A 24937-nucleotide genomic window follows, 5' to 3' on the forward strand; every position below is an offset into this window, starting at 1 on the left:
TGAGAAGAGAATCTTTTCTGTAAAAACTTGAAAATAATGCAATTTTTCATTTACTAAAACATTATCTGAAAAAAGATTTGGAAAAACTAAAATCTGAAAAATAAAATCTATTTAAAAACTCAAAAAATAAAGTTGTGAAATTACATCATAAAAAAAACATTTTAAAAAATTGATAATTTTGAAAAATAGAATATTAGAAAACAGCAAAGTTACTCTCATAACCTTTTTTGGTTTAAGAATTTTTTTAAGAATTTTTTTCTAAGCTCCAATTCTGGATTCCATTTTTTTTTATTTCCAGTTATAAAAAGCAATCTTTGCTTGCACCAATAATGGGATAAAATTCACTCCATAGAACATGATGGTTTTTCATGTTCATGTTGAGGTGATCCCTGAGATGTATGGAGGCCCAAATCATCAAAATACATAAATGTAAATATACCATGAAATAAATAAATGTACTATGAGTTAAAATGATGTAACATGTACTTATTTATAAGAAATACTGTCATCATAGGGCCATTTATACTATAATAATTTTAATTTATATATTTAAATAAATAAAGAATGTAGTATATGTATTTTTAGTGTGTTACCAGTTGGTTGCTCTATGGCTGCGGTCACAGAGAAGTCTGAGCTTCCTACTGCCTAATCCTACCGTGTCTGGAAAACTTTTCTATTACTGAAACTGTCAGAACAGAAGAGGTCTCATTAATGAGGCGGCGTGGATATCTAAGGTGGACGAGAGGAGGTTAAAATAGATCATTTATTTCTTAACATTTTTCTCTTTTGCTCTCAAGTAGAAAAAACATTTAATAAAACAACTTTCAGACTCAATCTTTCAGACTTCTAGAATGTTGATACATACGGAGTGAATTTTATTCCAATATTTTTGCAAGCAAAGATTTTTTTTTATGGATTTAAATTTGAAGGAAAAAAAGTGTAAACCAAAATTTGGAGAAAAAAAAAATCCAGAAATAAAATGTTGGATTTTTTTCACTTTTTGAACTTGGAAGTGACATTTTTTTTTTTTTATGTGGTTTTTAAAATTATTTTTTTAAAGGATTTAATATTGTTTTTATTTTCGCATCTTCTTTTTAAAGATGGAGTTTTTTGAATTTTATTGTTTTCAAATTTTGTTTTACAGATCACATTTTCTTCACTTCAAGCCCAAAAATAAACACTAATTTTTCTACATTCATGTTTTTTCAACTTTCAACTTACAAAATCTTTTTTTTGCTTGCAGCAAAAATGGAATAAATGTCACTCCCTTATAGTTCCTCCATTTGTTTAGACTCCTAATGATTCCAGTTATATCTGATTTTTACCATTATATTTATTGCTAGATTAAATATAGTACCAAATCTAGCTATCTCCTGCTTTCCTTTCAGTTTTACCTCAGTCGCCGCTCCACTAGTTTCCACACTGACTGTTTTATTGAAGTAGTTGCAAGCAGGCACATTCATCTCCCTCTTAAATGAGGGAAGAGTGTTGTTGCCTCATTATGAGGACCTCAAACTACAGAACAGAAACTAATTAAAAAAGATACCATTTTAAAGGAAAAGTCCGGTCATATTCAGACATGGATGAGTCTCCTCCATCATACATTTTTTATTTAAAGGAGGAAAGCGGGGATGAAGATGTTGTGGAAGAGGACGCCAGGGCGGCAGAAGCTTGGTTTGGTGTAGAAGGCTTACAGCCGTACATGTTTGAGCCCTTGCCTCGCAACGCTGCCAGTTCTGTTAGCTCTACGCCTGCTGAAGACACAGACGTCCATCCCCGTGAACACTGGGACAGAACTCAATGGGAAAGGAAATGATTCTTATTTCAACCGTTGCGTATATTAGCTGCGACATATGAATCAAGATGCTAAGACCAAAAAAATTTGATTGAGGTGAACAAGCTGACGTATAACTAACTGGCCTGCATAAGATAATGAGAAAAAAAAAAAACAGATTTTAAAATAGGATTCTTTTTAAAAATATTAATTTTATAACTTTTGGGATAATATCTTCTGATAAAGAATACATTTATAGACATGTTTAAGCCAGAATGATTTGACATTTAAATAAGATTTCCCTACAACTTTAAATAATTGTTGTTAATTGCAGATGCATTTAGTAGTTCCCATTGATTGTGATGGTAAAGCAGGGAGAATGGCGCTAGGCTCCGGCTGTGATGTCACTGCAGGAAGATGACAGGAGTGAGGTGTTACTATATTTGGACAAAAACGGCCGCTCCTGGACTCAGTAATCGCAACGAAAATTATTATTATTATTATTATTTTTTTTTTTTACTGATTAACTCTAAATTAATTTAATCAACATGAGCGTATTGGTTTTAGGTCAGGATTATAATCCACTGATCATTCCTTGCTGACTGGACGTTTCCTTTAAAAGCTTAGTAAACCACCTGCTGTTCTGGTGACCATCTCTTGTCTAAGGAAGGCTGTATGGAAATGGGGCTGGTCTGTTTGTGGCTGATAGCTATTTTTAGAAAGAAAAAAAAATTAACCATGCTCTCTTTCCACATTTATGGAAACAAACAGTATTGAATGTAATCTCCTAACCACTGATCTACATTAAATCCAGCCCTTTACCCCCAAGACAGTAGATAAACCCCATAAGTACTGTTAAAAAGAGGCGCATCCTCACTTCAAGGAATCTGGAAAGCTAGTGACCCTTGCAGGAGGTGACTCTGCTGGTGCTAATTTGATTTTGTCTTATTAAAGGACACCATCCTATTGTATTCTAAAAGGACGGAACATGGAGACACAGAGTTGTCCTCCCAGGTGTCGTCTGCTGGCTCAGCCCTTCTTTAATATAACTTGACTTTATTGCTGTAGTGTTTATCCACAAAATATGTTATTTGGGAAATCATCCAAAAAATATAAGTGAAGGTTATTTTTATGTGTTCTTAACTTATGGATTAGACTGTGCCCTTATGGAGATTTTCTTCTGTGTTTCAAATCCTCACACTTTGATGGTGACTGAACAAAATGAGTTGAATGTGTCTCATTGAACAGTTGGTGGATGAACACGTCTGCTGGTGGAGAGATGTCATATGGATGGGGATTCATGATGCAGTTGGTGCCTCATTTCTGGCTCTAATACCTCTATCGTCCATGTAGTCATGGCTGTTACTTCGACAGGAGTGCTGATGTTGCCACGGTGCAGAAAAACACAGAGGCTGATGGACAGATCAAGATGCCAGGCGCCACTCTCCTCTCTTAAAAGCAGCCATGTGTGAAATTGATTTTGTCGTCATTAGCTCCCCATTGGTCTCTACTTTACCCACCAATTTGTCGCCAAAGTGATCAAATATATCCCTCTATGAAAACACACATGTAATGGTGACCCTATCAGCAGCCTGGTGAGCAGCACTGATAGAAGCTGAGTTCTGGCTCCTCTGTGGTGCTTTAGTTGGGCCTTTTTGTTCTGGCTGACCAGATTATAGATGCGAACAGCAACATTTGGTGGTAGGATTGGACAATAAAGCGGTAAAGAGTAGGAAGACACCCTGAGATAAAGCTTAAGATTTTTATTATTTCTGTTTTGTCACCATCAAACTGAAACAGTGGCTGTTAAAAGATGGTGTACCACTCCCTCTAGTGGTCAAGTTGAGGAATTTAGTTGGCCTTGATTTTACTGAGAACTATTTGCAGCTTTCTTCTGTTTCTGTTGCATTTAAATGTTCTCCTATCATCAAAGTTTGATTTTTTTTATTGCGTTTTAGAGGATAATTACCTGCATCCCTTAATCTATCCTTGTTTCCCCTGTAAAAAAAATCTAGTTACATTTAGATTTATTTCTAGTTCCTGTTTCTTTCTTCTAACAACCATCTGTAAAATATGAGACAGTCGACCAGGTTAATCTGGATATTCATGGGTTGTGTCACCTGGTTACTACGGTAATGTCCATTTGCTTCCTGTATATTTTCGGGTTCAGTTTGAAGAGCTCCTGGTTGTTTCCCCTTCAGAGGATGGAAAGGGCCTTTCAGCCTGTGGCTCCAACACGGGTGGCCCCTCTACCTCTGCTTTGCCAATTCTATACGTTTTCTTTTTTGAAAATGATTTTTCAAACACAAATTACTGTACAACCTAAATTACATTTCAGCTTTACTTAGTAGGAAGGCGAAAAAGCTCCTTTTTAACACACATTGCTAAACTTTCTAACTTTCAAAAAGCTGTTCTGTTTTTTTTTTAATTAAAAGAAAAGCAGTTTATGCAAAATATACTAGTTTTTAACTTAAACAAATATACTTTCAACTTTTCTGGTAGTTTAGAATTATATACTTAAAGACATTTATTTTATCTTTACTTAGCTTATACTAAAAAGGCAATAAGAGTATTGGTATATATACCCTGTACTCATAAGAATACTTATCAAAACTATGTTCACATTTTCAAGTATACAAAAGTACATACCCCAAGTTTGCTTTGCAGAGTTCATTGATGCACATATATAGTCCTAAAATTTCCTAAAAAGTATACTTCATTAATGTAGTAAAATATAACGTTAAATGAATCGAGGTCTAATCTCATCATGTTTCTGCTCTTCTTCAGGCTCTGAACTGTTTAGATTATAACAGACTATACTTAATCGATGGAAATTAAAACTGATGCATCAGAAAATGGTGCTGCCTTGTGTAGGTCAGCGTGACCTCATTGGCTGGTTTTTGGAAGTGGGTGTGGCCAAACATCCCCACACGTGAGGCTGCTGTTACAATTAATCAGATCTTTCCAATGCTGCTGAATTCAGGACTCTGAAGAGGCAAATATTATGACCAGCTGGATGCTTGATGAGCTGAACATCAACGCTGCACCCGGATCTGGAATCCCAGGATCCTCTTGGTGATCATAGCTGTACATTAACCACTCAAATGTTTCATATCTTACAGATAAAGATTATATCATAATAGCCATATTATTCACTAGACTAAAAGGTTAATGTCTGTATACTTCTATGAATGCTTTTATAAACTATAACTAACATCATCATTACGTCATAGCAGATGGGTACAACTGGTCAACCAACCTGAGCGATGGAGGCAAGTGAGTGTGGAACTATAGAGGTGAAAGAAAAAAAAAGTCCAAGTTTAAAAAGATGCAAGATGTTTGATTCCAAGAAGGATAAAACTGGTGTTGGGAAAACAGTCAGACAGTTGGAGTCCATTAAAGCTGGAGCTAAAGCTCAGGAAGCATTCTGATGTCAGGTGACCAGATTTCTGAAATCAAGTCTGGGGACATTTCCAGCTCGTAGATCAAAAAAGAAATACATCTCATCAAGATGAAATTAGGAAACCAGGAGAGTGATGGTTTAATTTTTTTTAACGTATTTATTAGTGTTGCACCGATGCCAATTTTACCCCGATACCTGGCTGTGCAGTATTGGCCGTTACCATCTGTCTGACGCTGATGTGTGTATATGAAGAACTTCATACTACTTGGATGTAAAATAATTGCCATCATGGCTTTGTCAAGCTGCTGCCTACCTTTGTGAAGCAGGAAAATACTAATACAAAGTCAATCCAGTAGAACTTTTTATTGTCTACCTGGAATGGGTGACACTAGTTGAAGAAACTTTTGGCTCTCAAAATGGTATCATTGCCCTATTTGTTGGTACTCACTGATACCGATATCACCATTTTAGTGCTGGATAGGTGCAACACTAATATTAAATAATATTTAAACAACAAAAATCAAGTGTAGAAGTCAGGCAACCCCTCTCCACACTTTCAGTGTTTTCTAAGATTATTAAAATGAATAAATCCATAATTTTATTAATAGAAAAATAGAACTGTGTCTCTGGGTTGAGGGAGAGGGGTGAGGATGGGAGTGGAGGGGGTCAAGGGTTCCCAGATACATACCATTAGAATCTGGTTTTGCTGCATTATCATGGATCAAAAACAAGTAGCCATCAATGCCTGCAGGTAAAGGAAGAAATACGTTTATTAGTGTCAACTGACAGCATCAGGGGCCTCTGCATCTCAAAGAAGCAGATTCATTTCTCCCACTAATTGGCTCAATGCACAGCTCCACTACTTCCTAGTTTCCTGTGTTACATTACTGGACAAGCTGATTAATCCAGATGTGTCTGGACGATTACTTAGGTCAGACACACCTGGATTAATCACTTTGAAGGTTGTTGTTTTTTTATACTGAGGTTTTTCTGGTTTTTCATAGATATTATTGTTTCTATGATTATTATTTTTCATTAAATACTAAAAAGGCTAATCAGCACAATATTTGATGCTACAAGCAAAAACAAGATAACAACTGAACATTAAACATGTGGTTACCTCTTCCTCCATCGTTCTTAGATCATACAGATCTTGTATCATTCAGTTCTCCTGTTACTGTCTCCTATTTTTTCATGAGGAAATATCAAATATCAAAACTGCGTAGTGAAAAAGCACACCTAAGCCTGGAAGTCTATGCTCAAAAATCACAACCCTAAATCAGCAAAACAACGTATAATGACTCTACTTATAAAAACTATCTAAAAATATAAACTGAAGGTCACCAATCGTGTCTAAAACATCTTCAGACGGATCCGTAATGATCCCTGGAAATGCCAGCTGCAGCCAATGGCCTGTCTTAGTTCTTATTGATCAGTTTAATTTATATCACATTTTTGGTCATTGTCTGAAGTAAAACAAAACCGGGGTATGAATCAAACATTTATCAGGATCAGCCCAATCCAAGCTCAGCTCCCTATCAGTTGTGAGCTTCTTCTTTTGTTTTAAAACTAGTATGCTGTGTTCCTCCTCTTTACCTTAACAGAAGTGAGACCAGCGACCATATCAGCTGTTTCTATGCAAGACATGTTCATGCACTCTTGCACTCTACCGTGATTGCATTCTGTATGCATCATTTTCCCTCTCATTCATAAAACGTTCCAGGTGGTCCAAAACGGGATCTGATCATCGTATTCTGATGTTGCACAGTTAAGAGACAAATGTGAGAATATGTGCCGGCTAACAGTGCTACTGGTGTTAACAATGCTTCTAAGACCTATTCTCTTAGCTGACAGTTTTTCCATGAGGCATTACAGCACAATCAGTACTTATTTATCAGGCCCATGAATGGCCACCATTAGGCTTTCTCGGAGTTCAGCAGTTCCGCCAGCAGATGGCGCCAAATCTGTTTGTCACTCATCATGCCCGGTGCTGAATATGTACAGTATTTAGGCTAAAAAAAGGACAATCAAAACACTACTAGAATTGACTCTTGAGTATATTGCCCTATCTTATCATAAGCTACTGTATTTTGGAGTGTTTGGTACAAGCATATAATGTGACTATGCCCCTTTGAAGTAAAAAATATGGAAAGTTGCCAAAAAATAGAAAAGAAAGTGTGTTTTAGTGCTAGTGCGATAGAGACTACAAACGTTACAGAAGAAATAGCTGAAATGTTTTAAGATTAAGGCTGAAATTAAAACTAGAAACACTATTTAAGCTGGTATTCTCTCCAGCACATGAATTTGTGTCAGTGATGTCTTAACTCTTGAGAGTTAAGACAAGAGTCACCACAAAAAAAAAGAGCTGTCATGTACATAATGGCTCTGCCTCTTTCAGTATCACAGGTCCAGCCCTCACTGACCATTTACAGGAAAACCTGGACGGGTTATAGGCATTGGTGAGTAGAGTACCCCAAAGTTGTACTTAAGAGTAGTACTACATTAAAAAATGTTTTATTTAAGTAAAAGCTAAGGTAGTCATCTGAGCAATTACTCAAAAAAATGATTTGGTGCAAAGGCCTGTCAAGGACTGAGATTTTTGGACCATAAGATCTGATTTAATGTTTAGAAATTATGTGCTTTAAGTTCTAATATCTTTAAAAATCAGAATGCAAAGAAATATTAATAGATGTCATGTAGTAGAAATACTTTTCCAAATAATTTTTTATCAAGATATAACTTATATAAAAACAGTCCTGACAGAGGGACTTGAATAAAGAACTTCCACTGACAATATATCTGCTGTTTCGTGCATATTTACCTGATGTCACCAAACCTCAACTTACTCTCTGTAGACGGAGTGGCCAGAACATTTAACCCAAGCAATATTCTATGAAGCAATATGACAATAAATCATGTAAAATTAAGAAGTACATTTGAGTAAAATATGCCCTAAAGCACATTTATTTCAAAATGTTACTTATGAAAATGTAACTGAGTAAATGTAACTGGTTAGTACCCACTTCTGGTTAAAGACTGAGGTAGAATTAATGAGATAATTTTCTGTTTAATACCATTTAAGGGGATTAAGGATCGGGCTGTTTTTAGTTGAAGAAAATTATCTTTATATCCTTAAAGATTTGTATTATTTTCAGTGACCTAAAAAACAGGTATTTGAATTGACTATTTTTAATTTTGTTTGTTTATTGAGCTGTTCTAAAGAGATTTGAAGCACAGTGCTATGTCTGATACTAGGCACTAGAGGGAGTATGGTGCTTTAGCTGTCTTTTTCACTTTTCAGATGGTCCTGTAAAATATCTAGCACCGAAGGTTTCTGGTTTTCATAGACTGCATGTTGACAAAAGTTGCTGTGTTTAGAGAAGAACTTAACAGCGATATTTAGTTTTCTGTCTTTTAAAATCGAATCATAAGCCTTTTAAAATACAACCTGCAGACAAGAGTCTCCAATCCATGGGGGCAGATTACTGTTCATTCTGCATAATCTTGTCTAAAAATATTTCAGTACAAATAAATCAATACTGTAATAAGATCAATTAACTGCAATAAAAATAATATGCTTATTATTTAGGCATTTTGTTTAGACTTTAATATTTGTTCTCCCTATTAATGAAATGGATTAGTTTAATATTACCTATGGATGGATGGATGGATGGATGGATGGATGGATGGATGGATGGATGGATGGATGGATGGATGGATGGATGGATGATTTAAATATAGAATTAACTTTTGACAAATTCATTGGAATTAATTTTCCTCCCTTCTCTGAATATGTCAACACCGTTAGCATTGCCTTGCTAAGTCATACTGTTAGAAAGCAGTAATTAACGAGGTATATTAAAATAAAAAAAAACAATTTCAAGGCCTGAAACTTTTCCAGAAAAGGAGAAAAATAACTTTCTTGTTGCCTTTTTTTTTAGAATTTCAAACTTAAAACAAATACCAGGAAGTTTCTCCAAAATCCAAAATGGCTTCAGCTTGTTTAAAACATTGCCAGAGCTGCAGGAATTCACTACTTATATTTCTGTTGGTTTGCATCTCATTAAAACCCCATAAAACATATTTTACACTATGTGTATTAATATTCAATTCATTTTATTTATATAGCGCTAATTCACAACACCTCATCTTAAGGCACTTTAAAGCAATTTGATTCAATTTAAAATAAATGTCATTTTTAAGGACATTTAATTATTTATATTAATTACCTTGAATGTGATTTTGTTTATTTAATGGGAAATTTAATCATCTAATTGTGTATTTTTAATTTTTCTATATGTTTAATATAATCGTTCTTTATTATTACTTTGCTTTTTATTAATTTCTAAATATAAAGTCAATAAATTATTTTATTTCTAAACAAATGCATTACTTTAAAATATTCATATAATTTATATTTTTAACTTATTTATTTTATTTTATTAATACTAATATTCTCATTTTCATTATTTTGAAAGCTACAATCAATTATGAATTAATCCTTTTACACTTTTTTTCTATTTAATTACTTATTTTGCAATGAATTAGTCTAATTCATATTTTAATTATTAATTTGATAAATAGAAAAAATGTTACATCTACTTATGTCATAGGTAATATGTCATGGTAAGCCTGCTTATCTCATAAGAGAAGAATCCAGAAAGATCCGATTACAGAGAGAACAGGGCTGACAAAAGTTTCACAGATGGGCAGAGGACGCTGACGTGGGAGTAGAACTGTTCAGACACGAGCAGAAGATATCTGTGAAGGAACTGAATTGAATAGATTTGAGAGTAAGCATATTTCTAAGCAAGCAAGCCTTTTAAAAAGTATATTTTATTTTTATTTGATTATAACATTTATAAGCAAAGAAACCATCATTGACTGGTACAGTGTGGATGAGAGAGGGATGCTGTTTCAGTATGTTTTTGTATGTTAAAACCAAAGTTTAAATTAGATGCTAGAAATGAGCTGAAACTTCTAGGATTGTGTGAAAGGGATCCACGACAAGTTTGGCCCAAACTTGTCGTTTGGGCCAAACTTAAATTAACGTTAAAAAAAAGTAATTTGTGATATGAAAGAACTCATAATTAGATCAAATTATACAAAAATTATATATCCTTTGTTATATTTTACATCCAAGGGGGTCACCATTTTTTCACTTTGGCAATGCATGCTCAGTAGATGATGCAGGTAGGTCTTACTGGAGTGGAACCTAAAGAGTAAACACCGTTAGCAGAAGCTAATGTGATATAAAAACAATCAAAAGATAATGAGTAACCGTTTAAAGTTACAATGAAGCATATCGCAGTCATTGCGACATATTGTTCTAATATATCTGAGAAAATGTTTTGATCCTAATGTGACAGCGTCCCATACCCGTCCCATCATGCACACGCGGTGGCCAGTTGGTTGGATTTTATGTCATTTACTGAAAGGGGTAGTCATCAACACACAAATATCGCAGAGCTTCCCTACTGATCCACTAGCCACTCTGTGTACAAACTAGAGCGCTGAACAGACTGTCATTTACAAAGTCTTTTTTCAGGTGAGAGTTTGACAATATTTCTTTTTTTCGTGACATGTGATCGTATAGTGGTTTTTAAGGGGGCGGAATTGATGTGGTGGAAGGTTCGCAAGCAAGTATGATTGTAGCTGGTGTCTCTGAAGCATCTTCCTAACCAGTTAGCAACTTAGTGCTAGTAGGTTACCAATAGAAAATTCCATTGGGACGAAGTAGCACTAAATTGGTGACTTAGAAACAGCACTGTCAAGGAACGCTATGGACAGAGGAAACATGCAAGAGGAGGAGAGTTTAGTGTCAGAGGTCGTGGATCAGTCTCCTCCTACATACATTTTTTATTTAGAGGAGGAAAGCGGGGACGAAGATGTTGTGGAAGAGGATGCCAGGGTGGCAGAAGCTTGTTATGCCAGTTCTGTTAGCTCTACGCCTGCTGAAGACACAGACGTCCATCCCCGTGAACACTGGGACGGAACTCAATGGGAAAGGAAATTATTCTTATTTCAACCGGTGCGTATATTAGCTGCAATATATGAATATGCAACATATGAATCACATATGCTACGACCGAAAAAATGTGATTGACAGATGACCGTTGATATATGATTGGCTGAATTTAGGTGTACAGGCTGACGTATGACTAACTGGCCTGCATAAGATAACGGGAAAAAAAATTCTGGTCAGTACTGTAACAAAATTCAAAGTTAGCCTTTGAACATAACAGCCAATATTACTTAGAAGAGAACCAGATTTGATGGCTTACAGAGCGCTGAACAGACTGTGTGGAATTTTTGGCTTCCCTTCGTATTAATAGGCAACAAGTAGGGAGCCCCAAAAACCACCCATCACAGGACAAATATGTATGAAGTATATGTATGTCCAATATCCGTTACACTAATACTAACTGCTAATTGCATTAAAAACTGTTGAAACATATAAAACACATCACTACAACAGGTGAAAATTGCCGTTTTAAAGAGATCTGACCCAGATGCAAGAAACCACTCAGAGAAACCAGAGTAAAAGTTTAACAGGTTTATTTGGAGTCCAAATGGGTTTGATTCTGGTAAACTCAGAGGGCTGGTAAACCGGAACTGGAAGTAGGAGGGGAAGTTCACAGTGGTTAGTTCAGGGTCCGTGGGAACTTTGAATGACGTCTTGCAAAAACAGAGGTTAACTGGACTCACATTTGCGGAGAAAGGTTACTTCCCAGTATCCAGTCGGTGTGGGTTTTTCCAGAGATAGAGTGGCTCGTTGGAGGGCGGACAGGTTTTGGTTTGGTTGGTTCCTGAGGAGCAATGGAGCGGACTGCTACTTAGATTTTCAGGAGTACTTGAACGGGACGTGTGGAGATAAATCCCCTGCTCAGTGTGAAGCTCAAAGAAATCCTTCCAGGGGGGAGAAGGCCTATAATCCAGTATGCAGGATGACTTCCTGCTGAAAGGCAAAAGACAAAAACAACGTTAGAACTCAGAGAAACAAAGACTCAGTTAGACTCAGGTAACTCAGCTCGGCTAGAGTACCCAAATTGGCTAACACTCTGGCGTCAGGGTAGTGACAGTCTGCAGCTCAAATACTCTTCAGTGATGAGCCAACCAGCAGCAGGTGTGCAGGAGGACCAACGAGGAGAGGGCACCACCAAAGCACAACCCACACAGACTGGATTCCTAACAAAAATTGTTATTGTGAAGCAGTCGGAAATAATAATCTCCAGAAACCATGGTAAGGGTTCACCGAAGGACGACTGTTCTGACTGAATGATGACTTTCCCACTCGATTCATGAGGAAAACTTCCTCACTGTCAGGCCACTGTCAGTCAAAGATCCTTAATTGCGTTGGCCATTCAGCATCAAACAGCCTGTTACAATTCAATTCAGTTTATTTATATTGCGCCAATTCACAACACATGTCATCTCAAGGCACTTTATAATTCACCAGATCATACAGTCAAATTGATTCAGAGTTTTCTATCTAAGGAAAACCAGTTGATGGCATCGACTCATTGATTCTAATGTAATCCCCCACACTAAGCATGCTTGTAGCAACAGTGGAGAGGAAAAAACTCCTTTTAACAGGAAGAAACCTCCAGCAGAACCAGGCTCAGTGTGAGCGGCCATCTGCTGAGGCCGACTGGCGTTCAAGGAGACAGAAGAAAATACAAAAGGTAGCTGTAAAAGCTAAAAAGCCCCATCCAGGAAACACACAGCCAGACAGACGAGCTCCGAGCCACCTCCCAAGTCAGAGGATGAAGAGAGCACATCCAGCCGGTCACAGTCATGACCCACCCCTGCTCCATAGACCACTAAGACGTTTAATCTAATTGGAGGTGACTTATTTTGCTATGTTATCCAATCAGGGCTCTACTTTCTTGCTGCTTACCAGTAGACAGAAGCTCAAACCTCAACAGAGATTTCTCGTAGATACTGGTAGGCAGTGTCCACTACAGTGGAGGGGAGATCACGTCCAAGAGCAGAATAAACAGCTGATTAATGTGCCACATTCTCATGAAATCAGGTGCATATTAGTGCATTTTTAATGCAGTTTAATTGCTACATTTATAAAGTTTGACATGAATATAATACCAATAATTTTCTGAAATTCATAGGGGGAGTTTTATCCTCCCTAGTATTCAATGAGAAATTGCCACTGTACAGAACCTAGCATAAGTCATTTACCCAATATACATTGCAGTGTAGACAACATACAGTATTATCTTTTATTTACATAAAACATGAACAATTCTCAAGTAAAGCCTATTCTTACAACTAGTTTTGGGTCCCTTTCAAAAAATATTTTTCCCAATTATTGACAGATTCTCATGTTTTTTCCTCCAATTCAATTCAGTTTATTTATACAGCACCAATTCACACTGTTCATCTCAAGGCAGAAACAATTCAAGAAAGAACCTGAATTGTTATGGGAATAGTATTTCTTGTCCCAAACAACTCCTCTCACCCAAACGGGCTCAAAGTTTTCTAAGGAAAGCCAGCTGAATGCATCAACTCATTGACTCAACAGAAATCCCTCAAACTAAGCATGCTTGTAGCGACAGTGGAGAGGAAAAACTCCCTTTTAACAGAACAAACCCTCCAACAGAACCAGGCTCAGTGTGAGCGACCATCTGCTGAGGCCGACTGGGGTTCAAGGAAACAGAAGCAGACATACAGAAAGAAGCAGAGATAAAAATTGTCTAATTTCCATTTTGTGTTATTTCAGTCCTTCCCAGGTTTGACATAAGCCCTTTTGTATTTCCTCATTGCTTACCTTTGCCCCATAGTGTCACTCTCTTTTCTCTCAGTTCCCTTCCTGCCCTTTCTGGCCACACCTGCTCCCGGTAAAGTAAATATCTCCACACATTTTTCAGTATTCTCCTCACAACTAAATAAACACCTCCTCTGTAATTAATCTTTGCTGGATTATCTAGAATAATTCCTGTGTTAATCTGCTCTGGTTCTCATGTTTCTTGCCTGTTTACCCTTTGAATTTATAATACTGCTGCCATTATTAATAAATCTACAATTGAAAAAAAAACTGCGTTTTGGGGCCTATCTATCCATCTATCTATCTATCTATCTATCTATCTATCTATCTATCTATCTATCTATCTATCTATCTACCTATCTATCTATCTATCTATCTATCTATCTATCTATCTATCTATCTATCTATCTATCTATCTATCTATCTATCTATCTATCTATCTATCTATCTATCTATCTATCTATCTATCTATCTATCTATCTATCTATCTATCTATCTATCTATCTATCTATCTATCTATCTATCTATCTATCTATCTATCTATCGGTTGGAAGACGTCAACAGGAGTCTCAGTTAAAGACATGTTTTGTGCAAGGTTCTAAGATTTTAAGTCCCACAGTACACAGAAAGCTTCTACAGCCCTCATCCAGCTCCTTTGTGGTAATGTGAGATGTTTTCCTGCACAGCGGAGACCAGGTACCCGAGCCTGTGCTTTCAGCTCTCTGCTGTTTGTCCAAGAGCGTGGAGGTTAAATTTAGCTGTGGATAGAAGGGGAATTATTGTGGGAACTCTGGAGCTGAAGACGGAGGATAAAGAAAGGCTGGCAGAACACAGAGGATCCAGTAGCCACTCTTGGTTTGGTTTCCATGGTAAGCTGAGGAAGATTAGCAACGATGGATGCTACTGCAGCATGAACAGCGTGGATTGGATCATAACAATGACCATAAATAACCAGTGCTACTGATTCGGATCAATAAAAAAAGGAAATGGGCAGATGTGGTTTGGGGATTTCTTCAGAACAGTGTGATCATCTGCCATTTAGCACATTGAACTCTACACGAACTTTCCCTTGACTCCATGTGCACTGCAGCTGCTAATCATGAGCTGAATGTTTTAAGGCCTGAGCTCTGAGGTTCTGCAGACGATGCTCTTTCATTTCCTTCCTTCTTTCCTTATGAACCTCACCATTATGTGTAGGTCATTCATCTTCTATTCCTCAACCTGACTTCAATATTTCTCCTAACAAATCTCTCTGTTCACATGCTTACAAACAGCTTTTCATGAGCATATTGTGCTGTTACTTTGGACATGACTGAGCTGGTCAGTTTTGTTTATACTACATACATCTCTCGGTTAGAAAGAAAAAAGAAAAACACAAAGAAAGTGTCATAAAATTGGACAGATTGATCCAATATTCAAAACGAGTCCATCTCCTTAGAGTAGGGGTCTGAGGAGATGGTCCGATCCAGCCGGTGGGCTGCCAACCAGACGTAGTGTGGGTCGCCCAGAGTGTCCCTGATGCTGTAGCACCGCAGAAGTTGCAGGAAGTCGATCTAGGTCAGGGGAAAACAGAGCAGGCAGGAACAGACCAGGAATCCAAGAGTCCACAGCTGATCAGAAGTTCTGACCCAAGCAGGATCAGAGGGATCCCGACTTCCAGAAATCCACAGAGAGTTCAGGCAGGTTCAGAGTCCAGAAGCAGAGAGGTCCAGAAGCGTGCCCACACAGGCAAGCAGACAGGCAGGTCCAGGATCAGGGGTTAAGAGAACAGACACAAGACGTTGTACCAGAATTTCTGCAGGAAACTTTAAACTGGTCTCCTCCTATAGGAGCCAGGCAAAGACGCAGGTGGAAAAGATGAGTGAAAATTAGGAACCGGGCAGAACTAGGCAGGTGAGTGAAGTTAACAATTAAGGTGAAGCTATCAGGCTAGATCATGACAGAAATAGACTTGAATAACTGAATAATACTAGAATGTACAAAGACAATGCCTTAATGAAACATTATTAAGAATACAATTCATTTAGTAAGTCATCTGTTTAAAGGACAAAGGTTATTTTAGGATTGTTGCTGATTAACCAGTATGTTATCTCTTCAAGAACTATGAGAAAATATGGTGCAAGAACAGTAATACAAATATTTCTTTCTAGCCTTCCTGCCATGTGAGGTCATTAAAGGGGCATAGCCATGTAATATGCTGTTACAAAAAAGACCAAAAACCATTTGATTACTATAAAATCAGGTTATACAACCAAGCGTCCTTCTTAATAGTGTTTTGATAAAGAAATAGAATCCCAGCACTGGGTGAGATGAGCAGATGTAGACAGACCTGTGTGCCATCTGTTGGCAGTAGCCGACCATAACAGCATCAGAAATTGGAGATGCTGCTTAATAGAGCCTGATAGTCCTGCAATACCTGGAGGTTAAGCAACAGCTTGGTGTGGTGGAAGACCAACCTGATCTACTGCAAATATTAAAAAGAAATAAATAAAGAAATGTCATAGGCCAAAACCTTCTACTGCACTTTTCTCCATTTCATCTTATAAAATAGAAGTTATAGAGCAGAGACAGGATGGAAGATTGTTCCGCCTAAATGAATACTTCTCAAATCCTTTCTTAATTCTCAAGACAACAAATAACAATTGAGTGGCATGTCTAAGACTAAATAAGGGGCTAGACTGAATCAGGTAATGTTTAAAACAATTAGGATAAATAATATTAATGTATTCAAATAAAAATCTGTGAAAAGACAGTGGTGGTTTCTGAAAGGACATCAAACCTACACACAATTTTACATACAACATTAAGCGGTTGGAGATGAACAGCTGTGGTGTTTTGATAGATTATCACAGTTGTCAAAACTATGGTATAAATGTGTTATAATCCTTTTTATTACTGAGAAAGTACAACCATTTTTTGACTTATTAAAAAGTTTCAAAGGAAATATGCTTTTATTTGTAACAAAATGTGTATAAGAGGTGAAAGAAAGCAAAGGTTTGAGCAAGAGGCCTGAGTATATGCTACACTAGAATAATTAAGGTAGAATTGACAAATGCCAGATGAAGTTTGTAGCCAATTATTGAGTTTTTCTTCTGAAATAACAAAGTTTTATTCTTTTTTTTCTTGTTTTTAATGAAATTACAGAGCTGAACTGTGTCAAAATCATGTTGAAAAAAATGCTGGATGTCATCAATCCTCGATTTAGAACATTAAATAATGGTATCATCTGCATATAGTTAGATATTACATCCTCCCTCAGTGGAAATCCTAAAGTATTAGGTTAAATTTTGGTGTTAGGTTTTAGGTTCCCTCCAAAACTTCTGGTGTGAACATTTTTGGTGTATTTGATGGAATTTTGTTTGCAAACATATAAACAATTTATTAATTAAGAACAGGGTTCAAACCTGCCTCAAAACAATCGTGATGGGTCATTTAAATAGAAAAGCTTTAAAAGTAGAGCATAAACTAAAACTCTGAATACTGTAGCCTTAAAGAGGCATTACGGTGTTTTGCAATGTAACTGCCACATGTGGCCAAATCACAGAACTGCAGCATCCTTCTGCTTGCTCTAATTGCTCACAATTGTACTTGACAAGTTATATTACTTTTTTTTTTTTTTTTACTTTTTTCAACTCACCTGAAGGTGAGATGAGCAGGATGCTGGTTGCTTCTGAATCACAAAATCCATCCTGAATATAACGGCTTGATTGTTGGCTAGGTCAGACCCATTTAACATGGATGCGCTTGATGTCACATCCACCAAACAGTGTGAGGAGTTCCGACGCAAAGTAAATTAAGGAAAATAGGCTACAGGCTTAAAGATGCATAGACACTGTACTACTGAGGTGTCCCTCGGCTCACTGAAAGATGTTTTAGTCGTAAAGTGTAAAATAAAATTCTATTTTAAATTCTTTTCCAGTAAAAAAACTCACATAATTTTTCTTTAAGCTTTAAAATACATGCCTTTAAAAAAAAAAAAAAAAACATGTATAATTTAAGCAACTTCTGGTGTGCAGATCTGGTATGAACTATAAAAATGGCAGTGGCCTAGTAGGGTCCTCTCTTTTTTTGGTTGAAAACATTTTAACATTTAAACACTTTCCCTTCACCTCACAATAGTGCTTTTTTGGGTTGAAATATCATTTGAAATTCGCAATGTAACAAAATGTGTAAGGTCAGTTTTGCAAAGGCACTATGCATTGGTCAAAGAGTGTGTTTTTTCTCTCTACATGTTAACAGAGTTCAGTATTTTCCTTTTTTTAAGGTTCCTTCTAACCCCGTAGAAATCTGTCACATAAGATATTGTATGTAAAAATTCTGTTCTCACAATTTCATTAAGGACTTTAAAGAGTGACCTATCACTTTAAGAGTGTCAGAGCCCCTCGATGGGCTCCTCATATTTCTTCTCTCACAACATCTTTCCTCTGCCGTGCACGGTTTGTTGCCGAGGTAACAGGCCAGAGAACGGCTCTGTATTTTCAGCGCCGTCTAGTGAATCAAGCCATGCTGACATGCAGGCTGACATCAACAAGCTGCATGACAGACAAGTGGGGAGCATCTACAGAGATGTCTCCATCAACCAGCAACCTCTTGGCGCTCCTTTATCAGAGTCACATGAAAGGTGAAAAACTGGATGTCACTGCTTTGCGTGGCTATCAGCGAAGAAAACTGGGCGGCTGAGTTAGGAACCAGAAAATCCACCTTGGTTACAGAGAGCTTATTTCATCTCTTTACAAGGCTGTGAGATGCATTGCTGTGCTTGTTCAACAGAGGAAAGTGTGTGTGTGACTGTGTGCATGTGTCTGCATACAGTGAGTCAGGTCTCACCATGAGAATTTTGCCTTTTAACCTCTGCTCTGCATCAGCTCTACAGCTCAGCTAACTGTAAACCAGTGACTTTAGGTGCATCTATGTATTTTACTGCCTCATAAAACAAAAATTGTTCAATCAACAACCCAACAGAGATGGCTCATCTTTCTCTCCCTAACTGATTAAGTTGCTGTTTTTGATGACAGCCTCAATATTGAGCCGCTTTCTCTCCAGCGACCCAAATGCTCAGCGGTAAAAAATGTCCTCGCTCAGCCTGAATTTTATTGCTGTTTGCAGGAAACGCTTCCTGTTTACCAGTTCATCAGAGCTAAGCTTAATGAACTTGCAGTTTAATGCCAGCAGTAAAACTGATTGGTGCTTCTCGTTCTTTTAATTAATCAAAACGACATAATGATTTTCATATTTTATGCAAAGGTAAATGATTCAGAGAGGGCTTTAAATGTTTTCTCTGAAGACGTTCACCCCAGCAACACTCCTGCTGGGTGATAAAAAAATATATGTCTTGCTTATTTTTAGCATGAGACTGTTTGCATATTGCTGTACGATGACCTGACCAGCTAACATTGTCAGTCACAGAGATGCACTCACGCCTGTCAGCACGCTGAGAATGATGCAACTTCTCGCAATGTGCAACACAGTGGAAGGTTAAGTAACCAGAAAGGCCAGGTCTGCAGCCTGAAGTAAAATGAAACATGCATGCAAACATGGCTTAATGAGATCCTGCTTCTGCTAGATCTGACAGATTGCCACAACGCCACTGTGACTTCGATGACCTGCATCATTTATCAAGTCACCTGTATGGATTTAGGTTGGCAAGATCAATGAAGCAACCTTCTAGCCGAAGGCATGCAAAGGGAGGGATTTACAGTTGGGTCTTATATATTTAGGGGTTTGATCTCATCTCTTAGCAGTGGGTTAAAATCCAGCTGGAGCATTTCTGTTTGGAGGTTTCATGTTTGGTCCAGGAAGGTATGTGTTTTTTGTTATTTTTCTAGGCATTGGTTCCCTCCTACAATCTCAAAAAATTAATGACAGGTTTACAGGAGATTATAAATGTGTGTGTTTGCGATTGAGATGACCTGGTGAACTTACATATTCACTGCTAGAGTGATGCTTTTTAAACAGGTTCATCGAAAAACAAACTTCACTAACAGATGTATCATTCACAGGAGACATTATCTACCCTTTTGTTTGGTTTGTGTCAAAGCTTTTGTTTGTGAGCTTTAAAATAAAGATAGAAAAAAAGAAGTCAGCATCAGTGTTCATTTCAAGCGGGAAACAGCATTCTATGTGACCTTAGGAACTTAAAGCGGCTTTCCTTCCATTTTAGTCTTGTGGAAACTTCTGCATATCTGCCCATGCATTTTAAATTTATTTTTTTTTTTAAGATTTGCAGCATTCATACATACATAGGTGTTAGGGTTCTTCCCTTTTGGGATTCTGAGTTTTTAATTTTCAGTTATCAGTTGTTCCTTTTTGTTGATCTTCGGTTTATTTGTATTATCTTCAAGCAGTCTTTCGTTACTCTCTGTTGCCCCCTTGTTTCCTTTCCCGTTGGCTTCCTTCTAGTTAGTTCCATTCACACCTGCTCCATATTCAGCTCATTAGCCCATCCTTTGTTCTGCTCCCCTTATATACACCACCCCTGTCGTCGCTCAGTGCTGGTTCCTTGTTGTTTAGTTGCTGTTAGTTGCTTCCCTGATGCTTTCTGGTTTTTTGGTTCCTAGTATTTTGTATTTTTGGATGTATGCCTCAGTTATTCATTAAACCAGCATGAAGTCATCTTTGCCTCACTGGTTTCTGCATTTGGGTCGTCAAAAAACCCCCAGCCCAAATGTGACACATAGGTATAACTAGCAGAGATGGGAAGTAACGAAGTACAAATACTTCGCTACTGTACTCAAGTAGATTTTTCTGATATTTTTACTTTACTTTACTACTTATTTTTATGGCAACTTTTTACTTCTACTCCTTACATTTTTACACAAATATCTGTACTTTCTACTCCTTACATTTTAAAAAATTGGCTCGTTACTTTAGTTTTGAATCATTTCAATTGAGTTACCGTTATTATTTTTCACGTCATCAATACCAAATTCAAATTAATTGGTTGGGAATCTACGTTGCATTTGACGCACCACTACAAGATGAATCGACAGATTCGGCAGTATTCATTGGCGGCAAATCATTGCAGCTTGGTGGCGGTGGCGTTAGCATAGTAGCATGGACGACGAGATGATTGAAAATGAACACAACGGAGATCTAGTCCTATTGGCAGACATCCATTTAAAATGTAGGCAACGGCATGAAAAAAGTGGTTTCTACTTTTACTTTTATACTTTAAGTAAATTTACAAGCCTGTACTTTGTTACTTTTACTTGATTAAAGAAGTTTAATCAGTACTTCCACTTTTACCAGAGTATTTTTTAACACAAGTATCTGTACTTTTACTTAAGTACGGAAAGTCAGTACTTTTGCCATCTCTGATAACTAGTGATGGTGCGATGAAGCCTCATGAGGCATTGAACCGTTTGGCCAAATTTCTTCATGTCACCACCTACTGGTGGAGTGCAGAACTACAGTTAGCAATATAATATGATGCAATTGTTTTCTTGTTTTTTCCCCCCATATGAGTTCCTTTGAAATTTTTAATGATTGGTCTGTATAATAAAAATATTTTGTAAGCTTTTATACGTAAAATGTCTTAGAAGAGAAAAAACACAGTTTTTCTGCCATTTTACTGAAATAAGCTCAAGCAGACAGTGAAAGTGCTTGTGCAAATTGGGCATCGATAAACAAAATGAATGGTGTTAGTCATGTTATTCAAACATAATTCCAGAGTTTTTGATTTTAATTGGGTTGGAAGTTATGTGTTCAACCAATCTTTTTGTCAAACTAACCAATCTAACTGGCCGTGTTTTAACCCAATATGTATTTGTACTAGGGCAAACCAATACAAATTGGTCACATAAGTCAAAAAGAAAAAAGGTTTTATCACAACTTTCAAAAGTCTGATGTGGGCCTTCAACAATCAACCTCAAGAGCGGAAGTCCATCTCCTACAGCTGACACCACTAGTGAGATGACAACAGCTGTGAAAGCAATACTACTTAAAACCCATGACATTTGTCAACAGTGGCTCACTCAGATTTTAATCATTACATGGTTTAATCTAAACTACTTTTAACCAATAAGATCAGTTGTTTGTCCACCCAATCTATTCTTACAATATATCTAAACTATCCAACTGACAGCAAGTCTCCTACAAACTCCCGCGTCTTGACTAAATACTGAGGCTGTTTAAATGCCTGCCCAAGTTGCGGGCGAGCTGAACCCCTTCCAGAAGCGGTCACGTGGTAGCGAGGCTTTGGATGTCATCTATTTTTGCTCCTCCCCCAAATGAAGCAAGCTTTGATACGCACCTTCTGGAAACGCCAGTACTCTACACACGCCTCGAAGCCTCGACTCATCTCATAACATCACTAGGTATAACTTTCCTACAGTAAACACCATTAGTATAACTCAATCTGACAAACAAATATTTGAAAGAATAACTTAAATATAAGATATGAAATATGTAAATTTGGAAAATAATTTGTAAAAAAAAAAATGAATTAAAATTTCTTTTGAATATAAAATCTGTAAAAAAAAAACTGTTGAACCAAAAAGTAAATAAAATATAAAGAGTAAACTAGAGAAGTAGAGGATTGAAAACAGCAAAGTTTCTCTCAAACCCTTTTTGATGGCATTTGTTCTTTATTTTATGATTAACAAAGTGTGTGCCTTTACTGCACCAACAATTACTCCATACAACAGCAAAAAAAAGCTAAAATATACTCAAAGCTCAATAAACGTCTAATAAAAAATAAAATAAAAAGAAATCTAATCTGATGAGAGAGGTTTAATAGAGTAAGTAACCAACAAACCTATAAGATAATGATCGTTTTAAACGAGGAGAAAAATATGGATTTATTATCTGTTAAAGGGATTTTATGATTGATTCTTAAATGTTTCCAGAATGATAAGTGAATATTTGACCTTGATTTCCAGCCTATAAGATTTGTGTTTTTTAGCAAGTAAAGCTATATTTGTTTTTAATTAAAACATACTGGTGATAAATCTCCTAAATGGTAAAGAGGGGGCTGTGATGCTGCAGCCCAAATAAGTGGAGAGATTGTAAAATTTTTCTCCAACTGTAGTTAACAGAAGTATAGAACCAGAGAGCATAGATGCATGTAGCAGGTTAACCTGGGTACAGTGAGAATAGGGCGGATGTGAAGTCGATTTTAGATAGCCAATGTTCCCTATGATGATATCTGTGGATTACTTTGAACTGAATTACCTAAGGACTGGAATTTTTGGTCATTAGAAAAAAGTTACAAATTTGTTGAAATTGATCCAAAGTCAATAAATTGATAGATCTGATTGCTATTCTATTGTCGGGATTGCTATTGATCGATATAGATTTTCTTTTACATCTAGAGGGGATAATTGGCTCTTAATAAACGAAGCAGAATTTCATTTGAAAAAGATCCAGATGATGTTTGTCCACATTATATGTTTTAACAATTATAATGTTGTTTATGTCACAACTCAGAACAGGGGACCAGGTGTTCAAGGCTGACAGATAATTTAAAAGTGTTTATCAAAAACTGGTGAACTGTGGATCTGCAGTAGTAGTGGCTAGGGTGTCCATTGCAGGAACCTCTGCAGGAAAGAAACACAGGTTAGTGTGGCGGAGGAAGATTATAAACATGAGTCACTAACCTGGTTTACCAGTTCAGTCCGAGCCCAGAGAATGAGCTAGGATCCAGCCTGTGGGCTTCCAGCAAGTGTCCCAGATGCTGTAGCCTGGGTGGACATGCAGGAGTACAGATCCGGGCAGATGAAGGAGGGCAGGAAAATCCAGAAGGCAAAGCCAAAGACGGGGTCGAGGTTGTGCTCAGGATTCAGAAGCAAGAGATAAGAAGTCTGAAAAGGTTCCAAAGTGAAAATTGAGGTGGTTAACAGGAAACAGCTCCAAGTTCATTAATCAGGTAGAATCCTGCAGGAGTCAGAAAAACAGGTCAGGCAAACAGATCAGATGGAACCGGCAGGCTCATTGGTTGAGAGGCAGAAAAGGTCAGGATCAGGTAATCAGAAACACTAAGGTAACGATGAACCGCCCTCACCACTAGCTCGAGAATAATCTCAGCTGATGACTGGAAGCAGGCAGGTTAAAACAGATCAGACAGGAGCAGACGGTCTCAGTGGTTGAAAGGCATCTGGCCTGATGACTGATTAGAGAGCTGGTTAAATAGAAGCAGGAGCAGGTGGATCAGATGAACGGTAACGAGAAAATGGGCAGAGCTAGGCAGGTGAATGAAGTAAATAAGCCAGTCATCAGCGCCAAGATTATGACATGTTTAAATATTATCATGCGTCGAAGTACAGTGAAAAAAACTTGGATATATAGAGTTAAACTTCAATATATTACTTTAAATTGAAATATATTGAAGAAAACATCAGAATATATGTAACAAAAGTTAGACAGGCCTAAAACTATTTTGGATCCTGTAATTTCAAATCACACATGCATGATTGAGAACTCCACGTCTGGTGGGGTGATGTACACATTTTGGCCGGTAAAAAGCTGTCATAATTTAATCAAAAACTATTTAAACTTAATTTATTTGTTTTTAGTTACATTTAATATTTTTTTTCTTTAAATTATCTCATTATTGTAGAAAAAAGAGCACTTAGAAATCATATCATGCAGCAGCCCTTTTTTCCCCCTGCCACTTGTTACCCAGGAAACTGGTTTTATTATTTTTTTTTTTTTTTATTTATGCCAAAGGAAAAAATTAATAATTGTTAATGATCTTTATCAGAAGCTCACTTTAAAAAGTCTTGGCAAGAGTTTTAATTGTGTCTTCTAGTCTCTTACATGTATTCTTCATCAGAGGTGGGTAGCAACAAGTTACATCTATTCAGTAACAGTGTCTTTTAGAAGAAAATGTACTCTTACTGTAGGAGAATTGTTAATTACTTTACTTTTTACTTTTGCTTAGATAATATTGCTGTGAGACTATTGCTACTCTTACATGCTGTTACCATGAGGAACTTGATCAAATGGGAAATCGGGTCAAAAAAACAGTAAACAGCCGATA

The 24937-nt window shown here is 37.0% G+C and overlaps 1 protein-coding gene across 1 annotated transcript in view; it reads left to right on the forward strand.

Annotated features, from left to right (window-relative positions):
• Nucleotides 1-19632: 19632 nt before the first annotated feature.
• Nucleotides 19633-24937, forward strand: part of LOC119778404 (gamma-aminobutyric acid receptor subunit alpha-2-like) — a 73932-nt gene continuing 68627 nt past the window's right edge. Inside the window, exon 1 of the mRNA XM_038277613.1 lies at nt 19633-19758. Coding sequence (XP_038133541.1) covers nt 19742-19758 — 17 coding nt within the window. The 5' untranslated portion in view covers nt 19633-19741. The remainder of the gene's footprint in view (nt 19759-24937) is intronic.

This window comes from Cyprinodon tularosa, unplaced genomic scaffold, assembly GCF_016077235.1.
Source record: "Cyprinodon tularosa strain WSP-4 unplaced genomic scaffold, ASM1607723v1 ctg133, whole genome shotgun sequence".
Taxonomy (NCBI): Eukaryota; Metazoa; Chordata; class Actinopteri; order Cyprinodontiformes; family Cyprinodontidae; genus Cyprinodon; species Cyprinodon tularosa.